Source organism: Diachasmimorpha longicaudata, chromosome 1 (assembly GCF_034640455.1).
Source record: "Diachasmimorpha longicaudata isolate KC_UGA_2023 chromosome 1, iyDiaLong2, whole genome shotgun sequence".
Classification (NCBI taxonomy): domain Eukaryota; kingdom Metazoa; phylum Arthropoda; class Insecta; order Hymenoptera; family Braconidae; genus Diachasmimorpha; species Diachasmimorpha longicaudata.
Window position 1 is genome coordinate 5,543,846 of NC_087225.1, and position 17,218 is coordinate 5,561,063.

General features: G+C 37.8%; 1 protein-coding gene across 4 annotated transcripts; it reads right to left on the minus strand.

Moving 5' to 3' along the window:
* Positions 1 to 261: 261 nt before the first annotated feature.
* On the minus strand, positions 262 to 12,729 carry LOC135166795 (attractin-like protein 1). 4 transcript variants are annotated; one of them, XM_064129414.1, is made up of 7 exons: positions 12,264 to 12,727; positions 9,620 to 9,967; positions 5,774 to 8,136; positions 4,689 to 5,070; positions 4,288 to 4,522; positions 3,313 to 3,570; positions 262 to 2,908 (listed from the first exon to the last, which is right to left on the minus strand). In XM_064129414.1, exons 1-6 carry the CDS (start codon positions 12,542 to 12,544, stop codon positions 3,325 to 3,327), a joined length of 3,855 nt encoding a protein of 1,284 aa, XP_063985484.1. In that variant the 5' UTR covers positions 12,545 to 12,727; the 3' UTR covers positions 262 to 2,908; positions 3,313 to 3,324. The 4 variants fall into 4 exon arrangements, with proteins under 4 accessions (XP_063985484.1, XP_063985474.1, XP_063985493.1 ...); XM_064129404.1 differs by having other exon boundaries at positions 262 to 3,570; XM_064129423.1 differs by having other exon boundaries at positions 262 to 3,570; positions 4,288 to 4,501; positions 12,264 to 12,726.
* Between the last annotated feature and the right edge of the window lie 4,489 nt (positions 12,730 to 17,218).

Here is a 17,218-nt window from a genome sequence, read left to right on the forward strand (position 1 = left end):
GAAATCGGTTAATGATGAGCACGTGTGATTATCAGCACAGTTAGTTGATTGCTTCACATTTATTATTTATTTATATTTAAAGGCTGCCCTAAAATATTGGACCAATTTTTTTATGAAAAACAAAGATAAAGGTTTTGGCAAAAATATAAGTTTCATTATTATTGTTGGTGATAAAAATTAGTCGCGTATTAGCATCAATAAAAATGAAAAAGAACTGAGAGAGTCGATTTACCCGGGTGCAGGTGAGTAATGTTCAACATATTTAATATATCAATTTTTATTTAAACAATATCTGCATTTATAATACATATTCATCAGTCACACAGAGTCATACTCGAATTAAATTTACACTCACTCAGTGTCTATACAATCTGGGACAAAAATATGGCTGAGTTTTTAATTATTCAGTTCAATCACCTTTTCCTGTCAATTTAATAACGTTTATTGGAACAATTCGCCAGTCTTTTTAATGTTTGAGCTGCATTGAACATTCGCCCCTAATCAATTTGGCTCCACAGAGTATTTAGCCACTCTAGGCAACACACTAAAAAATTTCATAGAAACATACAGGACATTGATTAAAAAAATCTATTGGATTTCTCGAAAATAAATATTTGATAAAACACATTTAATTAAAAAACTCATGGATTTATATCTTTCTATACAAATTATGACGTGGAAATTATCAAAAGTCTTTAAAAAATCCTTTGTTTTCGTTCTCTAAAAAACTAAGACCAAAAGTATGTGGAAATTTTGAACATATATTTTTTTATGGAAACCGTCACAACTACTGGAAGAACTACTTGTGGAACCAGGGCAACTAGCTCTATAACGAAAGTCACTATTCTTTTTTTCTATTCAATGTTATTTCTTAAACATATCTATACAAAAATGAGTTGCAAAATTTAAGACATCCCATTAGAATTTTTAGCGAATGTGCAAGAGTTCTCTACGAAATTTTCGAACATGTATTACTTTCTAAAATCACGAAATTTACTTTCTTTGATTTCGTCGAGACTGGCTAGATACTTTATATTTCGTTCACTCCCCACCTCCCGCCAATTCATCCTTCATGTCTCATCTAATTGCTACACCACCAGCACTCCTCTGTACCAATTCTCTCACACACGTACTTCAATCACTCATCATTTTGTTCATCGTTATAGACTAGATCGAGCTGAATACACAATTGAATGAAAATATATGTTCAATATATTTTTTTTGTTTTTTTTTTGTTCTTTTGTTGGATATCTTATGATCGAGAATGTGTTCTGTGTATGTGTCTATACATAAATGATTCAATGCGGCAAATAATATGGTGTGATGCATTAATGTTAACGATTTAATCATCTCGTAATTGTAAAAACGTGGCACTTTCTCTTATGACAGCAGTGATTTGTGGTTATTTTCAAATGAAAATTGACACTATCTGATGTCTCACTGATCTGGTCAAGAATAATAAGTGTTGTTTCTTCTATTCACACTTGATATTTTTTAGAAGTGTCTTAATTTTATCACAAGCAAATGATTCATTGCATCAGTGAGAGAAAGCCACTCTAGGATTTTACCACTAACAATTTGTTCTCTCTCCCTCTAAAAATAAAATCAACATAGAAAACATTGTCACTGTGTTCTTGTATCCTGTTTATCTTAGTGGTATCGCATTGGGACTGACATCATTCAGGAGTTTCCTATTCACAATGAAGGAAAAATCCCCAAATTCTGACGACTATGTCCAATCATTGGACGAAATTCGATGCTTCATTTAAATATACTTTTATACATTGCCAGAGACGACTAATTCAAATAATTTACTGCTCTATTCTTACACTAATTCGAGTTTGTCATCCTGAATCGATAACAATTTTGGTTCTATTCGAAAATTGATTTTAGTCTGATGAATGGACAATTTTAATGAATGACGAATTTAAAAGAAAATGATGTTCTAGTATTACAGTGAATTCAATAATTTTAGGAATAATTTATTTTACACTCTGCTTATTCTGCACGATACCTCGCGTTATAAAAAGTACAAGTTTTTAAACTTTCGACAAAAAAAAATGCATCTTCACTTATCCTACATTGAGTAATTATCATTATTTGAATTCGTTAATGTCATTTACAATACCAACTGACAACCGAGTTAATCCATAAAATGATAATTTTGATGGTGCAGATGATTTAAATACGAATATAATCCAATAATAAAAACGAATAATTTTAGTTCTTTGCTTTTTTGGTAAAATGACATTATACTTTCGTGCAATGGAACGCTGGATGAAAATAAAGCGTTCAATTGCAGTAATACGTTATTCTAATGGTTATTCGCGGAGCGGAAGGAAAGAGGGGGGAGGGGGAGAAGGATCAATGAAATACTAAGTCAAGCTTATTATTAAATGCAAGGCCCTCAATGTCTTCCTATTACTTAAGTCCCTTGGTTTAGAATTGAAATATTTATCGTGCTCTATCATTTTGAAAATATAAAAAAAGAGGATTAATACATTCGTAATCTCGCGCACTTCCTTATCGCCAAGCATACCACGAATTAAAATCAATTAATAGATCTGATTCGTTATTTCTTCTCATTACTGTACAATTCTTTCAACTCTCCAACATCTCCCAACCATTTTTCTTTATTCTCAGTTTTTTTTTATTATCACCATCGAGTTTCAACAAATTGCTACATTAACTAGCACATTCAAAAATGGTACACGTAGGTTTGTTTACAATGTTGTATGTGGAGAGAGCATTTACACCGTAAGTAGCCGTTTTATTTTTTTTTTTAAGGCGGGCCATTTTTCAAAGCAGTCTAGATAATCAGCCTTATCCAGTTCACGTCAATGTTCTTCAAAAGTTTAACTCGAGAAAGAGAATAAAAGAAACACTGTTAACCGAGCAGAATGATTGTCTGCAAACATAGATATTGAGGGACAGATAAATATTAATTGATAAATCATTGACACGAAATGGATGTGAAAATGTATAAAATACATGATAATTTACGCTGAAAATTATCAATTCCATCGAAGGTTAAAACACTCTACTGGAAAAAGAAACTTCATTTGAATTGAGTAGAGGTTGATCATTCCACTAATCATGGACGCCTCATTGCCACAATGATATAATTGCCTCTTGTAAAAACAAGGATAAAGATAAAAAAAAAAAGTCGAGGAAAAAAAAATCACTCGCGATTACAGCATGAATTACAATTCAAAGGAATGGGTCACATCAGTTGCTCTCGTGAATTAAAAAACAATAAAATAATGTTCCAATAGATATGAAAGCACAAATGGTGGAGATTAAAGTGATTACCTTCATCCAACGCTAGATGCAGGTAGAGTCTGGATGTTGACTGGCGGATTTTCTTGATTTTTTGGGCTCCTTTGTAGTCAGTTCTTGTGAAGGCCTTCTGGGACTGCCCAGGGTGACTAGTGCAGATGCAACTGCTAAACCAGCACTCTGACCTGCTGGTGTGTAAGGCTCACCACCCGTTGGCAGTCTGACTAGCAACGATAAAACAGCTGCTCTATTGCCACTGCACGGCTCCAGGGCAATGGGACTTGGAGCATCCTGAGGATAAGCAGACGAATTTACAAAATGTACCACAAATGTACGACAACAACTTCGTAGAGTGCATGTCAATAAAAAATATGGCTCTTTATGTTGTTGTTTTTCTACTAAGCCGAACATGAAAGTTCAAGTCTGACATCTTAATGTTACCCATTGCTCTTGTCATTCTAGATTCGAATTCATTAAACGGTAGATTACCTGCTGTTATTATCATACTCTTATCACAAAAGAAATGAAGAATTGTTATTGCTAATAAACTCGCTGATAACCCAATAAAATCTTAATTTTTTTTCCTTATCTCTACATCCGTTTGAATACAACCATTTTGTAGGCTCTAACTCATGTGAATTTATCCTCGTATTACATTGTAAATTAGTAATGAAATAATCCTTCATATGTTGAGTAGAAATATACATTACATAAATATGAAGAACAGGAAATGTGCTAGAAACATCAAGCACGAGTATTTGACAGTATATATTCAAAGAAAAAACACGATTGTCATCTCCTATTCTCCAAAGCCTCCGTTGAATATAACATACTATCACATACTATTATCATACTGTGCTTACAATGTCAACGAAGAATTGTTATTGATAATAAATTCACCGATATCTCAGTAAAATCTGAATTATTAAAATATCGATTAACATTTTCTTCTTCGTGGCATTATTATACCTGAGAAAAAAAAATTGAATTATTAAAATCTGAACGAACCTTTTTCTTTTTTCTGACGTTATTGGTCTCCGCATCGTTTCTCTCAATATCCGGTGGAATATGACGTCTCTCCATCTCCACCAGGACTTGGCTGAAGGCACGATTGGCCATCTGTTCCATCTCAACGAAGAGTCTCTGGCGTCTCCGATACATGTCATATTTTTGTTTTATTTTCCATAATATTGCCGCCACCAGTAGAAGAGCAAGGAAGCACCTGTGCGTTGTCATGTAATCTCTAGTTTACAAGTTAGTACTGCCTGAGGTTTAGATCAATAAAAATGGGTGCAGATGGTATGGCATGCAATCGAAAATAAACATGAACCTCTGACGAAGAAATAAAATAAATAAATAAATAACAGAAGTGACACCTTTCCCCATGTATTCAACATTAGCGTACTTACGTGGAGAATGTGATGAAAAATTGCTGTAGATTGAGTTTGGAGTACTGGGAAAATGATATTTGTATCCAAAGGGGCGGTTGAAAATCATAAACGTACACGTAAAACGTTGTCAATGTCGTGTTATCCTCACTGCCAAAATTATAGTCAGCTTTGCTGAAACGATGCTTATAAGTCGTACAATTGGCACCAAGTAGGAGTGGCTTTTCTGGACTGTTGGCTTTCTTTATCGTGATATTCATTTTCGCAAGTACAGAGCAGGCTATGGAAAATTCAGCGTCCACGTCTGGTTTCGACGGAGAATTCTTGAAATTTATGGCTCTGTAATGGCGATCCTCCTTTTTGCTCAAATTGAATGTGAATTGGTAGTCGATTGCTAAATCGTCTGCAGAAAATCAAAGAAACGTGAATAGAAATATTTTTCATTCATGCAAATTGGATCGAGAAAATTATAATTTTGCTTTAATGAGGTAAGTGAATCTATGCTTGTCTAATTAGAGCGAATCCATCAGTTGTCTACTATTTCTCAGACAAATGGAAATTTAAATTTTGGGATTTTTAATCACATTATACGACAATGGAGATATTAACTTTTAAAAATTGTAATTTTTTTAATTTGCGGTTTGTGGATGCACTCTGTCGTATGCCGACTTGATTTGAATATGATGTCTATCTTATTATTCAACAAATCTGCACCCCACTGGTGTCCATATATTTAAACATAATATCTAAAATCACATTTCACTCTTGCTCTTTTTTTTACACGTAAAATAATTGAACTGTCATAGCTAGTAACATCTGAAGAAACATCGGAACATTTAATTAAGCCATTTTCCTTATATTGAGAATAATTCTGATGTCTTGATAAATCAAGAAGATTAAATGTTACATCGTTAAAAACTTCTGTTCTGAATGAGAAAAATAAATTGTCCCAGACGAAAATGATCTCATTCATCCCTCAAATGAAGATAAAACCTCTGTCAAGACATATTCTCAGAATAAGAGGAATGGCACCTACATTAAGGGTAATTCTCTCGATCCGCAAATACTCCTTTCTCACAAAAGATAATTAAATTCCAGAATCTTACAGAAGCATGATCCCTTTGTGGGGTCTCCATGGTATAGACTAGAAACGTCACATCGTTCGCAATTATCTCCAATAATACCCTTAGTCGTGCAAAAGCATTTTCCAGTTTCACTGGTGCACTCAGTTCCTTGATTATTGCAAGAGCATGGCTGACAAGTGGCTCCATTCAATGGACTTCCAAAATATCCAGGAATGCACTTATCACAATGCGCTCCTCTCGTTAAATTCCCACACGGTTTGATGCAGTCACTGCTATTTCCATAACACGTACTGTGACCATTACACTGACAAACTGGACAGCTCGTGAAGAACCACCGTTCAATGGGACAAAATCCAGCATTTCTAGCATTAGGACCCCTAGATCCACCAGGCATGCAAATACCCTTTCCCGTCTTGGATCCATCGTCACACCAGCCACACTCAGGATCCGATCGACAATTCAAGCAAGACGAATAAAAACTGCACCACTCTTTACCAGTCTCAGTGGCCCTACACCTAGCCCCATTAGTCGTCCACTCTCTGCACTGACCATAAGGAAAACTCACTGGATATGCATTTTTATCAACACACTTTCCCTCATTCTGACACCATATGCAATCATTTTCCGTACAATTACTGCAATGTTTGTAGTTAACACATGGACTTCTGCACGAATCCATGGTCAAGCGTTGTGCCTGTATAGCAGTACCATTCATAAAACTTATGTCCCTTATCTTGGTAATTTGTTTACAAGGCCCATTCGGCCACGACCACACACAATCCTGGTTATTGGAGCACGCGTGACACGTGTGTAATTGAAGACACTCTATTCCCGTGTGTAATTCACACTGATCAAGACTAGTGATGCCAGTGAGTGGTGGTGCACTTGGTGTACGTCCACATACCTCATGAGCACACCCCTTAATACTACACCAAACGCAGTCATAAGATGTTTGTACACAAGCTGAACAATCAGTCAATTGTTTACAGAGCTCCTTGTGAGATGTCATACCACGTGGTTGTGTATCATCAACGCACTTCATGTAAGTAGATTCATGTAAATTATCAGTCTGCCACAATTTCTGTCGCAAACTCCTAGTTATCTGTACACAACGATCCTGCCTCTTGTCCCATATGCATTTCAATCCAGTTCTAGATATTAAACATTGACTCTGCGATGTCAAATGTTCACAACTACCCGGTGTATATATCAACATATCCGACAACATCTGACCATCAAAGCCACCGTATATGTACATAGATTGTCCAAATATCGTTGCACTATGACCATACCTTGGAAGATCTGACATTTCACGGGGCATTGGAAACTGATGCCACGAGTCACATGTCACATCGTATGCTATTGTATCAGCTGAATAACAACGTGCACCATGCGAATGTATTGTATCGTTGTGTGTATTACCACCGAATATTAGCATAATGCCGTCCGATACAAAGACACCCGTGTGAAAGAAACGGGCGGAAGGGGCTGATGTCAACAGACGCCATACACGTGTATTTGGATGATAAGAGTAAATACGACTTGTCAATGCTTGATTGCTCTGTGATTCTGATACATAACCACCGTAAACGTAAATATGATTTGTCAATGGATCGTGTGCAGCACTGTGCCCATAACCACCCTTTATGGGAAAGCCAGTGGAATCAACGATTCTCCATTCCCTTGTACCAAAGTAGTACTCCTGTACAGTATTCAAATAGCCATACTGGGGTGAATGGCCAAATATAACGACCATTTTTTCATTTCTATCATGACTGTGAACAAGATTAGCGGTATGTCCAGCAACTCTCAATGGTCCACACATTGTTCTGTTGTTACAATGATGACGCACTGTTACATTCTCCCATACTTTGGCTGATATGTCAAAGGCCCATAATTCATTGGTTACTGTGGAATTTTCAATAACCCCACCGTACATATAGATCTTATCACCGAATAGAACACATGTGTGTGAGTAACGGGGTAATGGACGTATTCCCTCAATGTGCGGTGTCTCCCAGACATTGCCAGTAAAATCATAGACATAAATCATCTTGGAACGGTGAAAACTCTCACCGCCTACGATGTAAAGTGAGTCATGCCATACGATTGAACAGTGACTTGCTGAACCCTCGGGTGAAAAGTCTTTGTAGGGTATGGTCTCCCAGTAGCCACGTTCAACACGTTGACTACAGTCTGATCCTTTGTAACCTGGTGAACAGTTGCACTCATTTCTCTCACGATTACACTCACCCTGATCGTGATGGTGGGAGCAATTGTTTGGACACACTGATGCGTCACATGCCTCACCTGTCCAGGTGGGGTCACAAGTACATGTACCATCAGTGCATACACCATGACCGGAGCAATCGATGTGAGAATATCTGGAAAAATTATTACCAGCGGTGATTAATGCTCATTTGTGGTTATTGGGTATCACGTTTACTCATTACGGGCTTATCGTGTTACTGGTCATTTTGGTCGTTAGGGCGTTATTGATGGTATGAATTATTTGTGTGAATATTATTTATTATTGGATCATATTTGTAGTTTTTTTAAATATTGGGTTTGATATTCATTTGTCTGGGTCAACGTCTTAATATCTCTGGGTGTAAATTAACTTATGACAATTGATTTACAAACCACAAATTTGTCATTTAAATCGTGGGAAAATTTTTGTAAAAAAAAATCATTAATCTTTAGGAGCATTCAAATTACATCTAGCTAAGTGGTACGGTTTTCTACAGATTCGTTGTTTATTTATCAATAATTCACATTAAAATATAATTTTAATTAATCAACAATCATTTCTGTAATGGAAGATGGAATTGTTAGGAATTATTTGTGGAAAACATTTGTTTTTTTTTTAAATGATAGTTGTGTAATTATTTCATTAACTCTTCTCCGTAAAGTTCAAACAATAAATCCATTATGGAATACCTGGGAAGTTAGGAACAAATGCAATTAAATGAGAGCTCTGATGTTCGACAACAGAAATAGCAATAAATTTCACTGAGGAATAAATAGCCAAAGTATCTGGATATCCTTAAAATCGATCACAAACGCTCCACTTTTTGCCATTCTATCATTTTTTATTCAAATTTTCCTTGAGATAACAATTTCTCGGCCCATTTTTGCCGCTAAAATATTTTATTGAAAATGTGGCGTTCTTCTTTGCATTTTGATTTCTTTTTAATACTTACGGGTAATCCAATGGAATTGATACGGAATGATGTGAAACTAATTACAATTATCACAAAACAATTTGTGACGGATGCCGAGTAATTAACCGATTTCCCACAAATTATCTTTACTGAAGTTGTCACGCTATCTATTTATTTTTATGTTCATTAAAATTTCGAAGAAGTTTCTACCAACCAGACTTTTGGATATTCTATTCCATTGTTTTTTTTTCATTGATTGGATTATGAAACTTTTCTGCTGATAAAGAATTATGTAAAAGTAATTAACTGTAATCACAACAAATTCATTTGTGATCGATCCAGCCCAGTAATTATTGTCTTTCTCGTTGAGCGATTTTTTCTTTTTCCCATCTTTGTCGATTGAAATTGTGAAAAAAATTCTATCTCTTGAAATTTGGAGTAATTTCTTCACTCTCATTAATGTGGTTATGAAACTTTTGTTCTGATAAGGGACGACATAAGAGCCATTAATTATCATCACGATGAAAAAATCCAAGATGAATGTCGAGAAATTAATTAAGGTGATACATGAAGCTGGAACTAGTAAAACATTCGCTACATTCCTACGACTGGTCTTGGACAATTCGGAAAACTCGAGAATTGACTGAGTAGAAGTGATATCCTACTTTTTAAATCATATTCACTACATAATTATAATGTTTACCTGCTTGGGCATGCGTTTATCTTGTACGTTATGTTGAATCCACTCATGTTATAAGCAACATCCGAATAAAAATGTAGGAAGACACTCCCGGAGCGTGCAATCACCTCGGGTACACGTCGTATGTGATATCCGTCCTTATGCATAAGTCCTGTAAATACACCCAATAGTGGTGCCTCTACGCTGTCTCCATCGTATATGTATAAATGATCCCACCCGCATTCTGTTGCGAATTCCTCTATATGCATACGTATGGAGGAATTTGCACTACTCTCGATCAACCACGAGCATTTAACGTCTGTCGTATAATTTCCAGTGCCATCGTGAATACTACCGGATGGTGCCTTCAATCTGCAATATAAGAGATACATTTTTGTGATTAATTATTTAAAATGATCAGGGATACACAGTATCGCTTGATTGATCATTGTGGCAATGACTGGAAAGATTGTCGAAATTGAAGACAAAGAGTGAGTGTTCTATCAATGCATAGCAAGCACCGAATTCTCGATACGACATCGATATAAATAGCATCAATCAACAAAGTGGATTCTTCTTGATTCTTTGTCTTTCTTGAAGGCCAATCATCTTGCTAAGTGAGTTCTGATGAATTCAGGCTTAATGAAGCTGAACCTATAAGAAGTCATCTTTTAATGAAATGAAAATTTTATCATCAAATTCAATAAACATTAGTCAATTACTAAACCACATCCTTCTCAATTATTTTTGGCTCTAATTCACTAAAATTTTCATGAGATCATGTTCTATCTGAAGACAATGACAAATTCTATCGAATAATTCATAAAGGCTCGAAAATTCAGGTCGATTATTTCGGAGAAGGTAATGAACTTTTGAAAAAAATGACGCGAATATATTTTTTTAATTGAAAATTTCGATGAAATTACGATTTGTTGGTTTGTTTTCGGTGAAAAATTGTGCATTTAATTGCATCTTATTATTTCATTAATATGAAGCCTTATTTTGAAGCCTTTAATTTTTTTGTAGATGGAAAAAAATATTGGATTTATCTCTGCTAATCTTAAATTATCATCAACTAACCAACAGTCATCCCAGTCGCCTCCTGATTATTTATTGAGATCATTGGCATACGTATGATGCGTGTATCTCATATTATTATAATTTCTCATAATATTTCAAGTAATTATTGATAAAGCAAATTGCAGATAATTAAACTGGAATCGTTCAAAGTCTTTTTTCTTCCTCTTATCCCGATTATCCCGTTATGTGCAATAATCGTTTCTCTAATATCTCTTGACCGAATGATGTGATTTGCATGAATCAAGGCCCTTTGTGAAGCCTTAAAAAATTGCTTCGCAATAAAATGAAACTGCACTTTACTCTGGTGATTTTGAGGTCTTGCGAATTGAACCTGATTCATCATGCCTTTCTCTCATCGGCTTCCAATTTCTTGAAGTTCTCTGCCTCTGTCCAGCAAATTTTCAGTGCTTCTGTTTAATTATGAAAAACTACCTTTCGAAATGATGCGAACCTCTTTAGTCTTTCATCATTGCGCAGCGATCTCTCAGGTCTTTTCTGAATTTTTCAAAAGATTTATAAATGTAAAAAAATTTGCTGTAGATGATGGGACAGTGATGTAACTTCATGGGTAATTAAATAATAATAACCCGCATAAATAGTGTGTTTTTGCGTGAATCTGAACGATAGATTGTGGAGAATTTACAACAAATGTGAAAAATCATTTGAAAACGTAAATTCTTCTCGATAAACCTGACCGAATGACCCGATTTGTGTGAATCAGAGCTCTTTTTGAAGCCTTAAAAAATATCTTTAAAAGCAAAAAACCTGAATTTGACTCTCTTGATGGTGAATTATTAGAAATTAAGAACTACTCTTCAATTTTTCAATCTAACATAAATGCGTAATATGCAAGTGGCTCATGTTATTGCAATTTCCCAAGCTCCTTTCATTAATGTTTTTCAAAAAATCACAGATGACTACACCCGAGGATGTTACCAACTCCTCATAAATATTTATATCAGACGAAACGAATGTGCATGACGTAAATAGAAAGTCCATGATTTTCCATCACCTCCATAAGGTGGCGGAAACCCCAGTGTCCGAAGAAAAAATTCTTGTTAAACGATTAACTGTCCTCTCATATCCATCACTCCAATCGATCAGAATAACATGATCATTAACTGGCCATGAACACTTGGCGTTATCCCATGCCATTTCCAAGATTCATAGAACCGTTACTCGAGACGAAGAGCTATTGCAATGGTGACCTCGGAATTTTATTCCGAAGTTCAAAGGGAACTCCACGAGAATGCCAATCGATTCTGGATGAATGTCACTGAAGAATGCTACAGGATAAATAAAAAGGCCTATCCACTCGTTGATTAGCCGTGACAAATACGATTCTGTTTATTTACGAGCCGATAAACTCCACGAGGCAGTGGCAGCAATAAAAGCATTAATTACGAACGATGGCAGGGTGAATGATCGGGACTCGGTAGAGCTCTTTAGCAAGCCCAATGTGCTCTCTACACCTACATGACTACCACCTGACATCAACGCTGAACAGGTGCACAAGGGGGAAAGCCTAACAGTTACACACAAATTTCCAAAACAAGAAAAAAAAATTCAATACCAAGGAAAATATTACCTGACTTTACCGCTGCAGTATTGGCAGGCAGGCCCCTGCCAGCCATCGTGACACAAACAACTACCATTGACACAATCACCGTTGACACAATTGTCCAAATCGCAAGTTGACTCTGGGGCGGATGATGCTGTTGCGGCACCCTCCAACAACGCCGCCCCAGCTATCACAGCCCATAGCAACGCGTAAGGTACATTATACAATAATTTATCATTTCGATCATGTACCTTTCGCCGATACTTTGATTTATATAGGAACAAAAACATCTGCACAACTTCTGCCATTTTGCTGGGCTTCCATGTCAGAGACAATGGCCGATGGCGGAACACGAGTATACTCTCTATTTTTCTCGATTCACCTCGTTGTTGAGTGCTCGCCACACTGCCGAAGTGGAGAATGCGGATCGAGGGGACGGTGTGAATTTCACGGTGTTGAAGGGGGCTGAGGAGAGGCGGCGCGGACGATGAGGTTGAAGGTGCATGAGGGAGGACTCGATCAGTGTTGCGTAGGCCAACTGGCAACGACTGAGATCCCTAGGCCGTTCGCCATCTTCCCTAGATTTTTGGGGGAATTCCGAAAGTTCAAATAGCGAAAAGGATTTCTTGGGAAATACAAATTACGTTTTAATTATTACGAGTATGGAATCTTGAATTATTAGGACTGATTATTATATTACTTGACATTGACATATGTTCTAGAAGCTACATGGTTATATTTATCATGCAGCAATTAACACGCTGAGATTAATTAATGCATTAAGTAACATACACATAAAAGAAAAGTTACTGTTAATAGTTATGAAGAGGAGAGACGAATATTACAAGTTCGAGAAAGGTTTAATTATGAGATGATCAATTCGTGGAATTAGAAATAATAAAGATTAATATTTTCCACCTCTGGAATTCCGGAAGTGGTCCGGCTGTCAAAAATACGAGGCCCTCTGTCACATTTCCTGAAACTATTTTTTCTTTTTGTGAACGGCCCGATCAGGAATAGGGATAACGTCAGTACCCACTATCTTAGTAACTATTTTCTATTATTCATATTGAAAAACACGACGAGAAATGGGTGAAAGCTTGCGATTGCGATTGTGCGCTTAATATCATTGAGGATCGATACATTGTTATGACTTTTCCAAGTATACAGACCCCCCACGTGCTGAAGAGGTGAGGTTGGATCACTTCTCTCAGCACTGTGGAAGCTACAAAACATAGACGATCCTCTGCCCTGTCCTCTCCTTCTTCATCATCCAACATCTCCCCCTCCTCATTAACCATCCCCCAGTGAATTTTACAACCTTAACTAATCCTGTCTGCTCTGGACTCAAAATCTTACAACGGAATGCCCGCAGTCTTAGTCCGAAAGTAGGTGACCTCCACAATGCAGGTTATAACTATGATATCATTATCCTTTCTGAAACCTGGCTCAAACCCTCTCATCCTCATATCTCCCTCCGTAGCTATTATCTCTATAGAGATGATCTTTTCGACCAACAGGATGGCGACATTACGATCGTAATCAAAGAATCCATCCGCTTCACTCGAGTTCTTGACCTAAACCTCATTTCTTCTAATCTCCACTTCATTGGCATCAATATCTCCTCTAGTAATGGACGCCTAGCTATCCTCTCTCTCTCTACAAAAACCTCCATGCTATAGTTTACTTCCCTGAATGGTCTCAGCTTTTCTCCAAATCTGCCAATGCCCATGCTCCAATCATACCTGGAGATTTCAACTCCCACTCCGGCCCCTGCGGCTCCGAACTCCTAGATGATCTTGCGAACTCAAATTTCTTACCCCTGATGGTTCTTCCACCCGACCCACTCCCCTCATGCATTGACCTCACTCTTGCGTCCTCCCATATAGCCCTTCAATTTTCTTGGCATGTCCTTAAAGACCACATGGGAAGCGACCACTTCCCCATCGCGACTCTACTCACCGTCCCTCCCGACAAAGTCAAACATTTTTCCTATAAAATCAACCGCTCCAAAGTAGACTGGGATGGCTTCCAAGAATACTTCGAAGCTAATGAAAACCTCATCAATAATATCCCAAATTCGACCCCCCCCCCTCCCAACTCAAATACGAATCCTTAATTGATCTCATTATGTCAGCAATCCAAGCCTCGTCTCTAAAACCCAAAGACCTTTCAAAAAACTCTAATACAAATAACCACAGATCCTCTCCTCCAGCTCCCTGGCGGAATGAAAACTGCTCACATGCCGTGGCCCTGTGGAGGAAAGCCACATCCCTCTTCAGGAAATTTATTAATCTAGATTACATTGCGATGCAAAAGCAATCTGCTCTTACCAAACTCACCCTCAGAAAGGAAAAATTAAAAGTCTGGTCTAACTATTGTGAATCCCTAAGTAGAGAAATGCCCATTAACTTGGTCTGGCAAAAAATCAAATGGTTTAAACACCGCAACACATACAGCCCCACAAATATCCCCAAACAAGATAACGAATCCGCAGAACAAATGCGAAATTTTATTTCCGACTTCTGTCGCAAACTCTCGCACGACTATATCCCCCCCCCCCCCTTTCTTAAAAAAAGGTTCAGCCCACATGAATTCAAACACGTCTTCACCGCCAGTAAGAGCATCTCCTCCCCTGGTCTGGACAAAATCGACTACTTCACGTTAAAAAAATTCCCCGAGTCTAGAAAAACACCCTTCTAGACATCTTCAATTCTCTTCTTAACTCCGGCCAACTTCCAGATTCGTTGCGGAAATTCCTAGTTTTCCTTCTCCCAAAAAATACACCGAACGAATTTCGTCCCATAACCCTAGCCTCTTGCACGCTCAAACTCCTTCAAAAGTTAGTAGCTAACAGCCTCATTTGGTGGTTTGAAACTGAACATGTCTTCCCGAATAACCAGTTCGGTTTTAGGAAACTCTGGTCTTTCGCTGACAACCTCTTGATCTTGAGCACCGCAATGCTCAAAGGCTTCGCCTCCAATCAATTCACCGCATGTGTTTTGATCGACATAAAAGAGGCATTTGGTAATGTAAACTCCCTCACTCTATATAACGACCTATTCCACATAGGAATACCTCAAAAATTAGCTGACTTCGTCTACTTTCTAGTAGCTTTCCGCCAACTATACTTCGTGACTCAAGATGAGCTCAACGATCCTTACCCTATAGCCAAAGGCACAGACCAAGGATCAGTTCGTAGCCCTATCCTATTTAATATTTACACCTCTTTCCTACCGCAACTCCACCAGTTCCAGGCTGAATCTATCTCCTTTGCCGACGATCTCGTAATCTTCTCTCGCAGCTCCCACCTCTCCTCTTGTTTGGAGTCTGTAGACGAAGCAGTCAACTTCATAGCCAATCATTTGTCTGACAGAAATCTCGAAATCTCCCCGGAAAAATCTCCTCTAATCATCTTTTCAAAAAAACACTTCATCCCTGCTGACCACCACATCTCTATCAACGATACTCTCATCCAAGCCAAAGAATCCACCAGATTTCTTGGGGTCACTTTAGATTACCGTTTCTCCCTCTCCTCTCATATTTCGTTCTTAACTAGTAAATGTGCCAAAGTAATTTCACTTATCAAATCCCTGAGAAAAACCTGGTATGGGGCACACTCCAGAAACCTTATCACCTTCTACAGAGGGTTAATTCGTAGCTCCATGGAATATGGCAATCACATCCTTCGCGACTCAAATTTCTCCCACTTAGACAAACCTAATAAGCTGCAATGCAAAGCCCTCCGACTTGCCATTGGTTTTAGAAACTTCACCCCCACGAACGTTATCCTTGCTGAAGCTGCTGAACCCCCTCTAAATCTACGAATTTCTTACCTTTCGGATAGATACACGGCAAATGTTTCTCCCTATCACTCCACCCTGCTCTCAATAAACTCGCCGCTCTACATGCGATTTTTTCTGAAAAAAACTCCACCATCCATAGCATCTAAACCGATTTCCCCATTTACCGCTCTTACATCAAACTCCGTCAACACAAACATCTAATTCACTCCCACCCCCTTGCAACCCCTTATCAATTTCCGTTTTTTCTCACCAACTCCACACCTATAATCAACACTTCCACTGGCCATTCCTTAAAAAACGCAGAAAATAAAATTGCTGCTCTAACTGAAGAAATATCCAAAACCAATCTTGATCTCCACACCCGAATATCCACTGATGGGTCAAAAACCCATAAAGGCTCCTATGTGGGCACCGCAGTCGTTATCCCCTCCAAAAACATCGTCATTAAACACAAAATAACTTCCTATGCCTCGATATTCACAGCGGAAGCCCTAGCTTTACTATTCTCCCTTTAAACCATTGATTCTCTTAAAATCGAACGCTCTGGTATCCTTTCAGGCTTCCTCAGCATTCTGACAACCCTATCTCACCTTTCAAGCTAAAAATCTTCCTCTCACATAATCCATGAAATTCTTGAACTCTACGCAACTCTCTCCCTCAACGGAAATCACACCTCTCTCATCTGGATTCCCTCTCACATGAGAATCCCAGGCAATGAAGTAGCGGATCTTCATGCCAAAGATGCCATTGCTAACGGTATCTTTCAAAACACCTGCATCCCTCACTGTGACTTCAAAGAATTGTTCACGAGAAGCATGAAAGCCAAAACCCCCTAATTCCTCAAAACCCAAAGCATCCGTAAAGGTTCCCTCGACTTCAAATACTTCTACAGAGGTTTTCGACCTCACTGGTTCCACTCTTTAGAAATTGACAGACCCCAAATTTCCCCAATCTCTAGAATGAGATCAAACCATTTCAATCTTAACCACAGCCTCTTCCGTAAAAAAAAATAATCAATTGCCCGCTCTCCAAATTTCAGCTTCCTGAAACCCTCTCACATATTTTTTGGTTCTGTCCTATTTATATCAATGGATGCACCCCCTTTGTGAAAGCTCTGAAAAAATTAAAAATTTTCTCGTTCAATATCCTAAAGTTAATCTCTGACCCAAGCTCCAA